Raw genomic sequence first — 17,133 nt, forward strand, 5'->3', positions numbered from 1 at the left:
ATGTTTCCTTTGGTGGACTTTATTCCTATGTATATCACTTCTTTTCTAAAACATGATATGTGAAGAAATGGAACGTTGAAAAAAAAGTTACCAAAATTTAAGAAATGGGACAGATGTGTGAAAGGAAAAATTTATAAAATAAATTCGGTCAATTATTTAATTAAGAAAACGACTTTTTTATGTGTATTTACACATGAAAAAATCATGAAGAGATTATTTACACACGAGAATGCTATTTTTTAGTAGGTCTCTTGTGAGACGGTCTCACGAATCTTTATCTGTGAGACGGGTCAACCCTACTGATATTCACAATAAAAAGTAATACTCTTAGCATAAAAAAATAATACTTTTTCATGGTTGATCCAAATAAGAGATCCGTCTCACAAAATACGATCCGTGAAACCGTCTCACACCAGTTTTTATCTTTTTTAAATTAAATAATTGACATCTCAGAACATATAAAATAAATGTATATCTGCCCGGTGGTTTCCTAAATATTTTTAATCGTTAAAATATAGTCAAATATAAGAAGTCTTGGGGGTTAGGTTCCTTCATTAACGCTGATTGCTGAAGGACAAATCCCATCCACCCTGATTTAATATCAATGCCAACGAATTGTACCAATCCCAACCAAGTCTCAGCTTTTCATGCACATCCATCTCTCTTCCTATCAACCCAAAATTATCAAATACAGCCCATGTGTAACCTCTAAATTATGCATCTTTCTTGATAATTATTGTCCGATTGACAGTCTCACGAAAAACTTACTATTAAAATTAAATATTATTCATTGAATTCGAACATAATATATCTTTGTATTAACATTTTTTTAAAATAAAAAAGAAAATAAGCTAAATTAATTTATAATTTATTATTTATTTATATAAAAATAGATAAAATGCGAACAAAATTTCACAATAAAAAGAAAGTTATTAGTATCCCTTCAAACTAATTATAATGATAATGATAATATTCCACAGTAATAAAATAATTAGGGAAGGTGGAGCCCTTGTTAACGAGGAGCTAAATCACATGTTTCGGCGGGTAGGAAGAGAAGTTGAATTGGTAGATTAGTTTCCCAAGATTTTTCCAAGCCGGCCTTTCTTCTTGTTGAATGGGATCCAGTCTGTTCTGAATTCTGAGATCGTTTTCAGTCAGGTCCGGCTCCTTTAGAATCTGTACAATGGATGCGGAGACGCCATTGTTGTCCAGTGACCAAGAACACGCAGAAACGTTGTTGAAGCATCAAAAGAGTAGATATTCAATCAACACTCTGAGATGTGATTTCTTGTCCAAATTGCCCGAAAAGGTGAAGTCGGGCCTTGATCCCGAATCCCCATTTCATGTCGACTTCTCCAAAACACCCGCCTTAGCTAAAGGTACTCACGCCACGCTTATATCTTAATTCATTTCTTTAGATTACTCTGTTTTTGTGTGTGTGTGTGGATTCTTCCGAATTCGTAGAAAAATGTACGTTCTTCTTTTTGAAACGATTTTGAGCTTTATAGTCGGTAGTTTTTCCCCTGAGAAAGAACATGTTCATTGTGGTATATATCATTTATAGATCAATATATCTGTATGGATCTGCATAAGTTGCTTGTATTTCAGGCGAGAAAGAGTACTATGAAAGGCAATTCGCGACCTTGAAGTCCTTTGAAGAAGTCGACTCCTTACATTCATCTAATGCCATGGATGAAGAGCTGGAACTTCAAGAACTGGCGGAACATGAAAGGGCGATGAACATTTCTAACTGGGCCAACGTCTTGCTACTTGGGTTTAAAGTAATTAATTGTAATTTACGATGATCGTCGATTTTGTAATATCGCCTTTTCCACCACCGAGTTTATATATGTTATATAACATATTCAATTTTTTTTCACAGATTTTTGCTACTTTAAAAAGTGGGTCGTTGGCCATTGCAGCTTCAACGCTGGATTCTTTGCTCGATCTTATGGCTGGAGGAATCCTTTGGATTACCCACTCGTCAATGAAAAACATCAACATCTACAAATATCCTATTGGGAAATTGAGAGTTCAACCAGTAGGCATTATCATCTTTGCTGCTATAATGGCAACTCTTGGTGGGTATAAACAGAGGAGTTCTTTTAAAGCATTTATGGCTTCATATTCTGCAGAGGAACATGTATATGGAGGGTTATTAAGCTTTTTTAATAATTATTCAGGATTTCAGGTGCTGATGCAGGCTCTAGAACAGCTAATTCAAGACAAACCTACAGAAAAGATGAGTTCAAATCAACTGCTCTGGTTGTATATCATCATGCTTACTGCTACCGGAGTTAAACTGCTTCTTTGGATTTACTGCAGAAGGTCTAAAAACAATATTGTTAGAGCCTATGCCAAGGTCCACTCTCACACCAATTAATGAGTTTTAAAGATGAAAGTTATTTCACTAAATAGAATGATATACATGACCAACTTAGGACCATTACTTTGATGTGGTGACAAATGTGGTGGGGTTGATTGCTGCGGTCTTTGGAGATAGGTTTTATTGGTGGATCGATCCTACTGGTGCTATTTTTCTGGCTCTTTACACCATCATCAATTGGTCTGGAACTGTTCTGGAAAATGCAGGTTTCTTCTTTATGTACATTTACATATCACACACACCGTTCTATTTGCAAAGAAATAACTCAACCATATTAGTATATTACTATTACCACCTTCCATTTTAAGAAGACAAATTCCATTCGAGGTTTTAGGTATGCATGGCAAGTTTCTAGATACACACGGCAGGTTTCATTCAAGTTTTCGCGGTGACAAATACCGAAGTTTGTTAAAAACCTTTTTTAAAAAAGTTTAAGCTTATGAGAGTTGGGCCAATAATAGCATTCTAGTATGGCATCGTACATCTAAGTTGAAGATTGGGGAGTATTTGCCCAAAATAAACATATGATGCACATGCCTGAATTTTGGTCAGGTATTGAGCTACATAGACTCGGAAATGACTTCTCAAGACCAACTTAGTCCATTATTTCAAACTTGTGAGCTTTTGTCTCTGGCACTATATTGAAACTAATCTGTCCCAAACGATCGAGCTAATGGAAAATGGTCGATGTAGCTTTTTAATTTTAACAAACTTCTTAATGATCTATATTAAGAATCTCTGCCATTTACGTATAAGACTAATTGAATCGCTGGAAGATTTATAACCGGACTTGTACACTGTGGTTTTCGGTTCTTGTAAAAATTCTTCGAGTATATTGCTCATTTTTGGCTATTTTGTTATGGTTGGATCCTTTTTTGTAGTTTCATTGGTGGGACAATCAGCTCCCCCTGAAGTGCTGCAGAAACTTACTTATCTTGTATTGAGACATGATCGTCAAATAAAACGTGTGGACACTGTCCGTGCTTACACCTTTGGTGTTCTTTACTTTGTGGAGGTAAGTTGAGCAGTTTGTTCTACATGGCTTCCTCCGTCAAATATTATATATTCTTGCTTGAAATCATGCACGGCTTACTCATATGCATTCAAATGGGGAGCAGGTGGACATTGAGCTTCCAGAGGATCTGCCATTAAAGGAAGCTCATGCGATCGGAGAATCACTGCAGATAAAGATTGAAGAACTTGCCGAAGTCGAAAGGGCTTTTGTTCATTTGGATTACGAATGTGATCACAAGCCTGAACATACAATTCTCAGTAAACTCCCAAACAATGACTCCTGACTTCAATTTTTGCACTTCTTCTTCTTCTTCTCAAGTCCTGGTAACATCCAGCGTCGTGAAAAACGAGCAGAAATTTACATGTTTTTAGGACCGCGGGATGCTTTGAATTGTGCTTTCTCTGTTGTTTATCAACACCGCAACTGATTTCATGATCAGCATGCATGTTCCTTTGAATTGATATGATGTTTCTTCTACTAAAACATCTTAATCCGACACAATATTTTGCCAAGAAACACATATTCTACACCCTCGCAAAAATTAAGAATAGGGAAAAAAAAAGAAAATAAAGTTGAGCTGATTATATATCAAAATAGTAGTCAAACAAATTTCGATCAACCTATGTTTCTAATTTATGTATCGTGTTCATATGTTGAAAAATAAACAAACAATAGTAAAAGAACATATAAAATCTTATTTTTTTTTATTTTTTAACAAACATAGTAAAATTACATTAATATTCGTAATTCTAGTAAACTATTTTTAATATTTTAAAATTTAGACATGACATAAAAATCAATTACTCTAAATTCCCTCGACTTTAATAATATGAAATATAGATTTTAATGATTTTTTTTTTTTTTGGAGAAGCCTCTTTGGCTACCTCTAAATTACCTTTTATTTTTTTTAATTCTTATTTCTTTTAATATTTTCTTAATTAAAAAATTTCTCCATTCCATTTGGATTTTTGGTATGTCAAAATATCCTATAGAAATATGCGATTTACTAGTGTAAGCAAAAACTATTACCCTTTTTTTCCCCGTGAAGACATTAATTTCAATGTGGTTGAAGATAACTAGAAGGAGAAAAAAAATTTTAACAAAAAAATGATAAAAATTTTAAGAGTAGTTCTTGTGAGACGGTCTTACGAATCTTTATCTATGAGATGAGTCAATCCCTATCGATATTTACAATAAAAATAATAATCTTAGCATAAAAAGTAATATTTTTTTATGGATGAACTAAATAAGAGATCTGTTTCATAAAATATGACCCGTGAGATCGTCTCATATAAATTTTTGTCAAATTTCATAATATAGGGTATTTTAGTCCTTTTAATACAGGGCACCGCGGTTAAAAACCCCGGTTCCTCTGATAAAATGACGTAATTAATAAAATATTTAAGAATAATATTTTTTTTTACTAAAATCCCAAATCAATTTTGGCACATGCGTTCTTGCTCCAGCTTCCAAGCCCTAGAAATCAAACGTCCCACCGAATATCCTGCAACTCCGGCAGTTGATTCCTCGTCCTCCTCCTTGCGAAAGTCTCCAACTTCGAAGCCCTAGGTGGTAGATGAATCAAGATCACATTTCGAAGTAATTATCTTATTTTTATAACATCTTGTTGTAATTTTCAAATAAGAAAATTCCTAGCTTTATGGTAAGTGATTTGAAACACGTGTAGCTCAATTGTCATATCGGAAGTTTAAAATTTGGTCAAGTTCTATATTTTGCTAGATGTTCTCCATTCTCTTTGTATCTTGCCTCATTTCAGTGTGCTGTTAAGCTGCAGAAGAAGCGATTTGGTTAGCTATCGAAACAATCTTTTTTGAAGAGATGGCTATTGCGAGGACGGGAGTTTTTGTAGACGACTATGTAGAGTGTGAGCTTTTCATTGCTATATAATTTCAATGTTGATTAAACTATAGCGGGTGATATTGATTACTGGTCGTATTTTGGGTATGTAATGAAAGATTCTAGCACATTCCCGGGGGAGTTGCAGAGACTTCTGAACACCATTCGAGAACTCGATGAGCGTTCCCAAGGTTTAGCCGCTATCATCTGATGTAGTATTTGTTACTGTTTGCTTTCTTTTGCTCCTATCAAAAAAAAAATTTCCTATCAAAAAAAGTTTGCTTTCTTTTGCACGATCGATTGTTAATGTTGCTGTACTCAAGCTTTTGATATGAAAAATGACTAACGTTTCCCCTGCATCTGAATGTTCTTAATCAAGCTATGATAAATCACACGAGGCAACAGACCAAGTACTCTCTGGGGTTGGCATCCCAGGTGAACTCTATGTGGAGGAAAAACAAGGAGGTGGAAGAGGAGGATGAGGATGAGATGTTTGAAAAGCTTCGAAAGGAGATTGAGGCGAATCAGGAAAACGCCCTCAGCCTCTGTACTGAGAAGGTTTTACTGGCCCGACAAGCTCATGACCTTGTAAGCCCTTCAATGTAAATTTTCTGTTGTTGCATTGATTACTAATATCATGCGAAAGGTTTATTTTCCTTTCATTTTTATTATTATCTGCGTTCAATATTTTAATTGACTTGCAAAGTAGTTGTGTCTGAATCTGTTCTTTTATCCTGTCAGCTGAAATATTTCACCTTTGGTTTTGATGATAACAAACCTTTTTGATCAGTTAATGATGCTTGTTAAGTGTTTCGTCTGTTCGACAAGGTCGGTTCTATGGATTATGCATTTTACTCTTACGCACCGATTATTTACTCTTCCGCACTGATCACCCAATGCACATCCCAAAGATTTCATACTGAATTTAGCAATGGCCTGATCCAATTCCAGTGCCTCCCCCCCTCCCCCACAAGTCCTGTTGTTGTTGATATGTCTTCTGTTGAATGTATAAATGTAGTGGTTGAAATTTAAATTATGGCTGCTTGTTCGGAAGTCCCCAATTTTTGTTCTGCTTTGTAGATAATGAGTTTATAGTTCAACTGCAACCTTGAATCGGTCATTTGATTTTTTATTTTCTCAGGGAGGAGGATGTTACTTAGAAATGAATTGAACTTGCTCAGAAAACATTTGAGAAGTGTTTGATGTTTAACTGCATTTTTCGGTCAACACTGCTTGTACATTAAAGTAACTTTTCAACAAGCTTTGGCAGTTTGGCTCGGAATTTCCTTTTGTTACTTCTTTATGTTTTTCTACACTTTGTCTTGTTCCCATGTTTGGACACTGTGGAAAGAGGTATGGTTTTCTTTGGCTTCTTGTTATTTTGTTTTGTGTGGTGAAGGAAGGATTTAGCGTGCTATCTTTTGTGGCCATGTCTATATATATTAGGGAAGGTGATAATTTTGATTCTTTGGGATTATGCATCAGATTGACAGCCACATAAAACGTCTTGATGAGGATCTGAACAACTTTGCGGAAGATCTTAAACAAGGTACTCCTAGGGATTTTTATATAGTGCGTTTCTAGTTTGTAAATCAGCTAGAAAATAATTTTTCTAGTAAATTTAGTTGGGGCCCTGTGGCTTGTAAAAGTTCGACAAGTTCTTTATCATGGATTTTCAAGATCCCATGATATTTTTTGTTGTGAATTTCTAGGTTTGACAACTTCTTTGATGCGGATTTTAATTTAATGTATTGCTTGGAAAACAGCTAGATAATCACATTTCTAATAAATGGTCTAGAAATTATTTTTTTTGAATGCTTATTTCCCAACGGTAATGCCAGCCCTTTATGGACCAACAAATTGTGTGGGCTTATGTTTTGCTGTCTGTGTATAGTTTCTGGGCCTAACAAGGTGGGTGTGAGCTAGTTAGCCAACATGCCTGTTTCTAGTATAGCCTGCCAAAATAGTTGTAATTGATGATGGATCATGTCCATGATAATATTTGCAGAAGGTAAAATAGCACCAGATGAATTGGCTGTGCTTCCTCCATTGCCTTTAGTTCCTAAAAATGAGAGGCGTAGGTCGCTCTACGGAACTCCTCAATCAAAAAGGATTGATTACAGGGAAAAGGATTGGGACAGGGAGCGCAATAGAGATTTGGAACTCATGCCACCTCCTGGCAGCCTTAAGAAAGAATTTCCTTCTCCGGTTGAGCTTGATCAACCCATTGATCCAAATGAACCTACTTACTGTGTTTGTCATCAGGTCCTGACTTCCGTTTCCCCAATTTCCAGTTGAGTCCGCGGCTTCAGAATTAACACAATGTTGTTGTGCAGGTTTCTTTTGGTGATATGATTGCTTGTGACAATGAAAATGTAAGTTCATTTTCCCTTCTTTTTCTTCTCTTTTCCCTAAACTTGAACAAAAATTAGTCTTTATTCCTTCCTGGTTGCATCATTTAATTTTCAAAATGGGTATAAGAATTCTTGAATGGCGGACAGAAGAGGTTGGCAGCTTCCAGCAATAGTTGCTACATTTCTGATATTTTCTTTTGGTGTAATTTACTAAGATGGACTTGCTTTGTTTTTGTTGACAGTGCCAAGGGGGTGAATGGTTTCATTACGCCTGCGTCGGCCTCACTCCAGAGACGAGATTTAAAGGGAAGTGGTTCTGCCCAACCTGCAGGCTATTACCACACTGAAGTTATTTCATAGGTAACCTGCTGTTTGCTGGTGTCATAAAGGGATGGTCTTCCTCGTACAAAATTGTTGATAGAAAGCTCAAAGGTTTTATTTTCTCTGAAGAAGAACTCATTCTAATATCTTGTACACCAACAAGACCAATTTCTTGAAATCCTTTAGATTTTTATCCAAAATTTCTTTGAACAAATTGATTTTAATTTTTTTACAACTGTGTTCTGATAAAAAAAAAAAAAAAATGAAAAGGGGATGTATGAATAAATATATAATTTTAGAAAGTAAAAAATTAATAGATCAACAAGATTATTTTTCACACTATATTAAATAAATTAAATTCAAAGAAAATTAAAATAAAATAAAATTTGTTGCTGATTCTTCTTGAAATTTCATTATTATATACCTCGTGGTTGTATCTTTCTTTTAAACAATTTTGGTAAATATTATTTTTTTATCGTAAGATAAATAACCTTTTAGGCTAGTAGTAACACAAATTCGAATGTTATTCAATTGAATGCAAAATAAAAATTATGTTTATGTATCTATGTAACAACAAAATATTTGGCCAATTTAGGCATGAAATTTAAAATGTAATCAATAGTTTATTTAAAATTAAAATACGTAATTTCAGGAAAAATTTGCTATTTTTTTGCAAATTGGATTTCTGGTTCAAAAAAACAATGGATATTTGTAGGAAAAATAATAATAGTGTCACGGGTTTTAGTTGGAAATTAGTCTAAAATGTTTGTGCGTTCAAGTCTCATAGACGTTTTAAAAGTCTGTGCTAAGGCGTTCTGTTAGTTATTGGGCTTGAAGACCCGTTGGTTCGTTTCTTTTCTGGACCAAATAAGGCCCAAAAGTACCCAAGTTGGGCCTTAACCAATTCAGTCAACACTATTGGGTTTAACTTTTTTGTTTCTCAAAACATCACCCAACTTTTCAAGGATCTAACGAACTTTAGAGAGATCGCGTTAATTACAGCACGACATAAATTTATTTGTATTTCTTGGCTTCGCTACTACAAATCCTTGAGGATAATAATCACAGCTTCTTCTTTCCATCGCTCTTCCAACGCTGCATAATTGTCAATCTTTCAGGTGTCACTGGTAAAATTCTTGGTCTGGTAGGATTTTTTTCTTTCAACTCTATGTTCTGTGGCTGATTGATGTAAAAGTCTGATATTGAATGACAGTATTCAGAGCAGGACAGTGGGATTTTAGTAATCTTGGATGATACAGGCATAAGCAAGAACTCTACTTTATCTGGGTTTTGTTCCTTCGGTGTAATTTAAGAAATAAACTTTACATAGTATAACTCTTTTTTTAAAGATTTGATTTTTATGTGCTCTATGTTTTCAATCTCTTCATTTCTTCCACTTAAGCCACCCTCCCATGTAGTAACCTCTTATCGCCAGTTTCGGCCTCTTGGTAATGTGGATGGCTATCATTACTCACACTTTTGTCACCAACCTTCCCATGAAAGTCGATCTCCTCTCGTTTCTCTCAATTCTGCACGTTCACGTCGATGTTCCGTTAACGGGACAATTTCTTCAAACGAGGGGACGGTTTCCGTGGTGCAATTTGAAGATTTTGTAGAGAAGGATTGGTCATTTCTTGACACAGACTACTCGAGTTCTGATGAAGAGCATAGACTGAAGATGGACCGAATAATCTCTGCTGGAGGCATTTCGGAAACCTCGAGGGTTCTGGTCTCCATTGGTTCTGAAGCATTTGTGGATAGAGTTGTTGATACATCACCTGTCGAACAGTTACTTGTCGTTCATGATTCTCTTTTAACTTTGGCTTGCATCAAGGAGAAATATGACAAGGTCCAATGCTGGCAAGGTGAACTGATAAATGTACCTGAGAAGTGGACACCTTTTGGTGTAGTATTCCTATACTTCCTCCCTGGTCTACCCTTTGATCTCGATGAGGTTCTTGGAGCTCTTGCCAAGCGTTGTTTGCCAGGTAACATTGAATTTGCTGTAATTCTTTGGGTGTTTAGAAATTTTTATGATCATTCTGATACTTTTCCTCTTTTACATTTCTGTCTTCTTGTTCTTTACTATTTCTAGTTTTGATTGGATGTTTCAATATGCTGGTTGAATGGATCGATCGCTCAAATCTCAAACTATAGCAATGGACGACTGTATGGAAGACTAAACAATGCCATGTTTTAGCTTGATTCTTTAAGTTGTAATTCTTGGGGCTCATTTCTATTCTTGTTCACTGTTTTACTCCTAGTCGTAGTATGTTGTAAAACTAAGCAAGTCTTGAGATCCGATGGCTGAATTTTTATTTTGTTGTTTATTTGGATCATTTGAAGGTGCGCGAGTTGTGATGAGCCATCCACAAGGAAGGCAAGCGGTAGAAGAGCTACGACTTAAGTATCCAGATGTAGTGGTTTCCAATTTGCCAGAGGAAACGATGTTGCGAAGTGTTGCAGCTGAGCATTCATTTGAAGTGGTTGAATTTGTGGACGAACCTGCTAGATTCTACTCAGCCGTTCTGAAACTCAACACAAAGCAAGACAAGTGAACATATGTACCATTGTTATTGCATTTGATCTAGAACAGGTTTGTTTCGTGGCATTTGAACATTGAATCTGCGTTAGTTTTGACGAACAATTTATGTCAAAAGCTACTATGCCAAGCCACGCCATGTGAAATCATGAATTAACCGTCTGCACGATGAACCAGCGAAAGAGCGATGAAATCGTTCAAGTAATGATCAAATATTATGTCCCAACAAAAATTTTGCAGAGGGCCAAACAAAAAATTAAATGAAGTAAAATCACCACCAAACATAAATGGAAGTCTCTAAAACTCTCTCACGGCCTGGGCCTTCTTCCCATAGAGAAGAAAAAGAAAAAAATAGCACTCCCAAGAAGATGATTATCGTACACAAATCAAAGTAGAGCACTCAAATCTTTCATCACTCTGTTCTCAGGTATGAAAAAACTGCTTTATATCGAAGCGCTCAAAGCTTCCACCATTCGATAACGAGATCAGAAAAATACCAACCTGAAGCCACTTGAATCACTCACTTCAGAGTAAAATAAAAGAATCAAAACTTCAGGAGAGTGAAAATTTTATGCCATTACTGGATGCAAACAAGTTGTATTCTTCGATTGTATCTTTCTTATTGAAGAAACTATCACCATCAGGACATTTCGCAGAAGAATCCCAAGTAGTTCCTTCTCTTAACGAAGCAGTATCGACATTAAACCCTGTCGAAAGAGCTACAGGGCCACCAAAATGGAAAAGAGAGAAACCCTGATTATCCCCCACAACCACTTTGTTAGACTTCTCATTCTGCGTGGCATCCACCACCATTGGTGGTTTTGCAGGATTCCGATCAGTTTCAGCCATACTCTCCATGTTCTGTAGCAATTCTTTCTGCTCATTTAGATTGGAAACCTTAGCGTGAGCCTTTGGGCCAACACTCTTAACCTGTGCGACTGGATGGAAAACGGGTATGTGAGTAGGGTTCAACAATGGGGGTGGCAGATGCTGTAAGGTTCCATACTGCATTAACCCTGCATTTCCATTCAAACCGTAATCAAAAGTGTTTGGGAATAAATAGTGGTTGGTGTGAGGTAAGGACATTAATCCATTGGTAGAACCAGCTGGCCAATTTAGTGAACTCGGCTGATAACAGTTAACGGGCGGGGTATGAAAGAATGCGTAATGTGGAAGCACGTTTGGAGGATGAGCAGCTCCCAAACCGACATTTAATCTCCTGTTGTCATATGTGGTTGCTTCTGACAGAAAATTTCCCAAAGAAATGGTTCTCCTGGAATCAGGTCCCTGGATCTTAGTGTCCTCCCCTCTCTCTGTGCTGTGATCTATCAAAACACCGCGGCAAGCAGCGAACTCATTTTTGAAGCAACATGAACTTTCTCTCTCATCCGAGTTTTGTGAGACCTCCTTTGAATCTGATATGGATATGGTTTCTGGATTTTGAGGGTTTGAAGAGGATGTGCTACTGTCTCCCTCACTGAGGCATGAGTAGTTATCAGAGTTGGAAGAACTGATAACTGACGACTCTCGTGTTCCATGCGGAGATCCTATCATAGGTCGTAGCTTGGGATCCTCTGCTACTGCCTCCTTTGAATATTGTAAAGGCTTTTCTATTGCATGGAACGCATTTTCTGTTTCTCTGCAATTCTCAGCTATGGATCCTGTCGACCCTCTTACATCATTATAAACATTGTTTTGAACTGGAATAAATATCACTTCATCAGAACCAGACGCACGAGATGATTCAGGGGCTTCAATTTTGGGTGTGGATCTCAAGGTAACATCAGAGTCTGAGTTGCCTTGAATGCATTTCTTTCGTGAATTCAACGGTTCCCAAACTTTCTTAATATTAGGAGGGTTCAGGTGGCGAGAGATGAACTTGCTTTTATGTCGCCCATAAATCTCAGGTATGTACTCCTGTTGAGGATACTTGTTGCTGCGGTGATATGGTTTTGATAAATCTGATGGTGACACGGACTTAATTCCATATTTTGGCTCCTGGGTTACTTTTATAACGTGAGACTCTGGTCTATTGAAACCACTAATGCTTCTTGCAGAATCGAAAACATCTGCATGATTTCTAGATGCAAAACCGCTCATGATCGCCCCACTTTCCGACGCTGAAGAACCATTTTTCCTATCAGACCATTTCAAACCTAATTCTGGCTGGGAATCTTTACGAAACCTCAGCTTCCTGCGAGTGTATTTAACACGGTCAGCTAGGAGACATGAGTTCCAGTCTCTCCTCTTTCCAAACTCCTCCACAGTCATACTGTTTTCAGAGTGATTGACCATATTTGAGTAAATGTAGTCCGTAAAAAGCAGGTTATCTCGAGTATCAGGGGACAAAGGACTGACTGGTGTTTCACAGACCAAGTCACTGCTGCAAACATCGGCTTCCTCGTCAACACATTGCATTAATTCCTCTGAAATATCAGGAGTGAGTGAATCTATGCTTGATTCAGTACCAAATTTATTTTCCCACTTTTCCTTACTTCTCAACCTTTCCTTTCTTCGGAGTTTCTTCTCCTTTTCTTTAATTTTCCTACGTTCCTTGCGTTCTTCTTCTTCACGCTTTTCCATCTCTTCTTCTTCAAGAAGTTTCATCTGCAGAATAAAAAATTGAAAGCGGTCAATTATGGATCCAAATTAAGAAATTTGATTCTAATAGGAGGGCAATAGCTAGACACGACCGTGACAATATCATAGATTAAACACCTGCTTCTCTAAAGTTATAATTTCCTTGCACGCCACGTGCACGCGTTCCTCTAGCAGCTTTAAAGCAAGACATACAAAAATTCCATGTGCATTTTGCCGGGCTGTACCTTCTCTAAAAGCTTTTTCAACCTACAGAAAATGCACTGCCAAGTTAGCAAACTCTTGATAATGGACAAACTGATTAGATGAAAAATAAATAAACCATCCAACTAAGCACTCCATAACAACTTAACTTCATTAATTGAAGAAATTTTGTTATTTCCATTTCCATACGTATACTTGTTCAATTTTTGAATTGAGTTACCGATTCATCTGTCAGGCACTTTCTTGTAGTAAAATTTTTTCACCGAGTAATTCTAAAGGAAACTTGAGAGACAAACATCTACAAAAAACTTGCCACAGTCTTGAGTGAATGATACATGCGATAAAGCAAACGTCATCATACAAAATTCAACGTTAATTACACAGAACAAAAAATATTTATTTAAAAAATTAATATGGTGAAAACAATGGAGTCCCAGGATCCCCATTTCAGTATAAGAATGACAAATTAAATGACAGCAGAATTTTCAATAGGTAGGTTACTGCTAGTGAACCTAAAAGCTGCCGCTAGCTAGGGAGGGAAGAAGAAAAGAAACATGCCTGTTCCTTGAAAATGACAGTTGCAGCATCTAAGAGAAATTCTCGAGCTAGCTCAGGACTCTTCGCATGTTTCTGGGGTCGGGAACAATCACTATCAAGCTCATTTCCATCCTTGTCCTCTAAGTCATCATCCTGGAAATCACAAAAATAAAATACGAATATAATGAGAACAAACAGACAGGAAAGGAACCAAAAACAGACATTTGGAGCATATATTCCTAAAAGAACAAATCTGACGTTTGGTTTACCTCGTCTTCCTCGGCCTCCTCTGCATGTTCAAAGAACCTTCTAATGCTTTCCCCTCTTTTCATTGTAACAAATCCATCACCAACCACAAGCCTGCAATGAACGCATTGATGCCCACACAAAGCATGAGCTTTCACACATAATTCATTGCAGCGTCCATCCTTCTTCCAAGCACGCAGGGTTATGTAGCAGGCATTCAAACCACTCAAATCTAGACCAGTCACTTGAACCTTTCCACTCAAGCCAACATTTTCAAACTCCAAAATATCAGATTTCCCTTCTCCAGTTCCAATAGCCCATTCAAAGTGATGAAATGCCCCAAAAGAATCTAAAAATGTTTGATGCCAGTCAGCTTGAACTGTATCAAAAGATACCTGATGATTGAGACAGCATACACATTATGATTCTAGAAATATAGTTGCCAACCATAACTTGAATTCAAAATTACACTTGAATCGAATAATCAATGCAGTTCTCATGACACAAAAACTGTATGTACAAAGAGGGAGTATACAACAGCAACACAGTCCAAATCGTACACCTCATATTGGAAGGCTGTGTCTGCGGCACAAAACCAACTTGTGCAACGAGGTTCCATTCGAATGCGCTTGAGTTCCTTCAGCTCCTTGAACTCTCGTATAACATTTCTCCTGCAATCTCTGCAGAACCTTTTACGGTAAAACCTGTAAACAAGAAGTTTATAAACCTCTTTTGCATAAAAGTGATCACCCAAAATGCGTTCTATCTTTGTGATCATGAAGACCATAATATACGGACTCTATCATCTGCTACATACTGAAGTTTTAATAGTCAATACGCAACCAGTTAACAAGATAAGTACTCTCTGTCAAACAAATATATATATATATATATATATATATATATATATATATATACAAAGAACAGAGGCCAAGCAAGTAAATAGCTTTCAATTTTCACGGAATGTAGATAACGTGACTCCTTGTAGAGCTCTGCATGAGCTACAGATAGACATCTCGAGATAGCAAAATTGTTATAGAATGACACACCTATACATAAGTCTTTCAACAAAATCATCTTCTTTCATCCTCAAAAGAGATTGTTGAGTCTCTTCTCCAAGGGCGGTCCAGAAATCTGCCAATGTCTCCACAGACAATCTGGCAGTGTGAAGAGCACAAGTTTCTCTTATTCCATGCACTCTACCATATCCTGCCACTCCTTGGCTTATCCAGCCTCGACCACTACCCCCACATGCATCAGGATAAAGCAATTCACGTTCCCTTTCCCTTGCACGAGCACTGTCAAACACCTGATGCAAATCAAAGAAATCTAATGATATTCCCCGAAGGAATAATACATAAAATCATAGAAATAAAATTTACATTTTGGAGCCCCTTGAAAGATTTTGAACAAAGATAGCAACTCAACAGTGTGAGTGTTCCATCTTTAGCTGTGGTTAATCCACCCCATGGATGGACGGATGGATCTAGAGAATCATCGCGGCAGCCATTGGCAATACATAAGTCATCATCATTTTGATTGTCTGTGACTTTTACACAGCACCGTCCACCAGATGCAACCTGCTTTAGTGACTTTCCATGCATGACAATTTGAAGAAAACCTTCAAGTAGCATCCCGTTGCATCTGGAGCAATACATTTTCTTACGGGCATGCTCAAATAATGTCTGCTTGTCTATCCTCATAAGTTTCTGACGAGCTTGTAGCGTCAGCTCACACCAAAACTGCAAACAACAAAGAATATCGTCCATGGCTATTTGAGTTACTTGTAACTTAGCCAACAAGTGGCAATATTAATATAATAAAAGGAGAAAGGTGTACACGAATAATCCCAGAATCACGAGACTTGATAGTTTATTTATGCACTAGTCCCCCAAAAACATAACAGAGATACAAAATGGTAACCAAGCACATGAATAAATTTACCAATAATAGTGCAGATAAATAATAATTACAAATATGGGCAATTTTCGGAGAACCCACAGAGCTTTCTTACATTATTCTGCAGGAATCAAAGATATTGTTAAATATCAAAACGGGAGGCAATCCAAATGTTGACCCAACAAATACGGAAGTTAATTGCTTTGCATAGTGCACAATCAATCTAAAAACTTTCGAAAACAATTGTGAACTAAATAAACAGCATACATATATGTATATGTAATTCCCAAACATAATATGAATCCATAACAACACTATCAATACAATTCCAGTAAACTTGCTTTACAATTCAAAGAACCCAAATCTAATCAATCCATCAAATAAAAAAAAAAAACCACCCATAAACCCATGTTACTTCAGTATTTCTAAAATGTCAGCAAAATTAAAATTAAAAGCAAATACATATACCTTCTGTAGCTGGTTGTAGCTCACGTCATCGCGATGCTTCAACCAGAATCCATCATCAGAACCTGACGATCCATTGCATGAATGAAACGGAACCATTCCATTCCCCACCAATGGATTCTGACAATCACTATCGATACTATCTTCAGTGATATTATTAATCCTCTGCGCTATTCCTGGCATTTTCCCCTAATTTCAGTTCTTCATCAGCTCAGAAGAACTCGCCTCCGCTCACCATCCGTCCGAATCAAAATTATCCAGTTAACCAATCACGCGGATTAAATGATACGTCACCGCTTGATTATTCGTCATACACAGATCGAAAACAAGCTAAATTGCATATCAAAAACAACAAATGACCGAAAATAATATCGCAGAAATGGAATATATATAAATAAAAAATAATACAACAGCTATACGTTTACGCACACGTGTGAATCAGATTTAGTGGTTGAACTGAGATCAAAATTTGAAGGTTAATTCCAAGGAGAGATCGAGATGGATTGGGAAATGGGGTTGGGAGATAGAGAGGTTGCCGAGATGAGATTTGATTCTGGAATGCTTGCCGTTTTACACGCATATATATAATTCTAAATATTTTATTTTATTATGATAAAAAATATTATTATTCATAAATAATTTATATGACAAATATCGACCGATCGAATTCATAAAAAATATTATTTTCGATGATAAAAATATTGATTTT

At 36.7% G+C, this 17,133-nt stretch overlaps 4 protein-coding genes across 6 annotated transcripts; 3 read left to right on the forward strand and 1 right to left on the reverse strand.

Annotated features, from left to right (window-relative positions):
• The first annotated feature begins 1,010 nt into the window (after nt 1-1,010).
• Nucleotides 1,011-3,884, forward strand: LOC140818854 (metal tolerance protein 4-like). Its single transcript, XM_073178916.1, has 7 exons — nt 1,011-1,379; nt 1,609-1,781; nt 1,883-2,081; nt 2,184-2,362; nt 2,442-2,592; nt 3,268-3,401; nt 3,505-3,884. The coding sequence occupies exons 1-7, from the start codon at nt 1,184-1,186 to the stop codon at nt 3,682-3,684; spliced, it is 1,212 nt and encodes a 403-aa protein (XP_073035017.1). The 5' UTR covers nt 1,011-1,183; the 3' UTR covers nt 3,685-3,884.
• A 935-nt stretch (nt 3,885-4,819) lies between these two features.
• LOC140818856 (PHD finger protein ING2-like) lies at nt 4,820-8,164 on the forward strand. 3 transcript variants are annotated; one of them, XM_073178919.1, is made up of 8 exons: nt 4,820-5,000; nt 5,179-5,286; nt 5,378-5,449; nt 5,638-5,846; nt 6,744-6,807; nt 7,267-7,523; nt 7,595-7,633; nt 7,855-8,164. In XM_073178919.1, the coding sequence occupies exons 2-8, from the start codon at nt 5,241-5,243 to the stop codon at nt 7,957-7,959; spliced, it is 792 nt and encodes a 263-aa protein (XP_073035020.1). In that variant the 5' UTR covers nt 4,820-5,000; nt 5,179-5,240; the 3' UTR covers nt 7,960-8,164. The 3 variants fall into 3 exon arrangements, with proteins under 3 accessions (XP_073035020.1, XP_073035021.1, XP_073035019.1); XM_073178920.1 differs by having other exon boundaries at nt 4,824-5,000; nt 5,191-5,286; XM_073178918.1 differs by having other exon boundaries at nt 4,824-5,000; nt 5,197-5,286.
• A 762-nt stretch (nt 8,165-8,926) lies between these two features.
• Nucleotides 8,927-10,609, forward strand: LOC140818855 (uncharacterized). The gene is made up of 3 exons (XM_073178917.1): nt 8,927-9,051; nt 9,147-9,921; nt 10,280-10,609. The coding sequence occupies exons 2-3, from the start codon at nt 9,294-9,296 to the stop codon at nt 10,489-10,491; spliced, it is 840 nt and encodes a 279-aa protein (XP_073035018.1). The 5' UTR covers nt 8,927-9,051; nt 9,147-9,293; the 3' UTR covers nt 10,492-10,609.
• A 37-nt stretch (nt 10,610-10,646) lies between these two features.
• Nucleotides 10,647-16,986, reverse strand: LOC140818852 (uncharacterized). The gene is made up of 8 exons (XM_073178915.1): nt 16,428-16,986; nt 15,443-15,802; nt 15,110-15,369; nt 14,623-14,764; nt 14,084-14,455; nt 13,836-13,967; nt 13,194-13,322; nt 10,647-13,082 (listed from the first exon to the last, which is right to left on the reverse strand). Exons 1-8 carry the CDS (start codon nt 16,605-16,607, stop codon nt 11,028-11,030), a joined length of 3,630 nt encoding a protein of 1,209 aa, XP_073035016.1. The 5' UTR covers nt 16,608-16,986; the 3' UTR covers nt 10,647-11,027.
• Nucleotides 16,987-17,133: the final 147 nt, after the last annotated feature.

The sequence above is a fragment of the Primulina eburnea genome, chromosome 17 (genome assembly GCF_022965805.1).
Source record: "Primulina eburnea isolate SZY01 chromosome 17, ASM2296580v1, whole genome shotgun sequence".
Classification (NCBI taxonomy): Eukaryota; Viridiplantae; Streptophyta; class Magnoliopsida; order Lamiales; family Gesneriaceae; genus Primulina; species Primulina eburnea.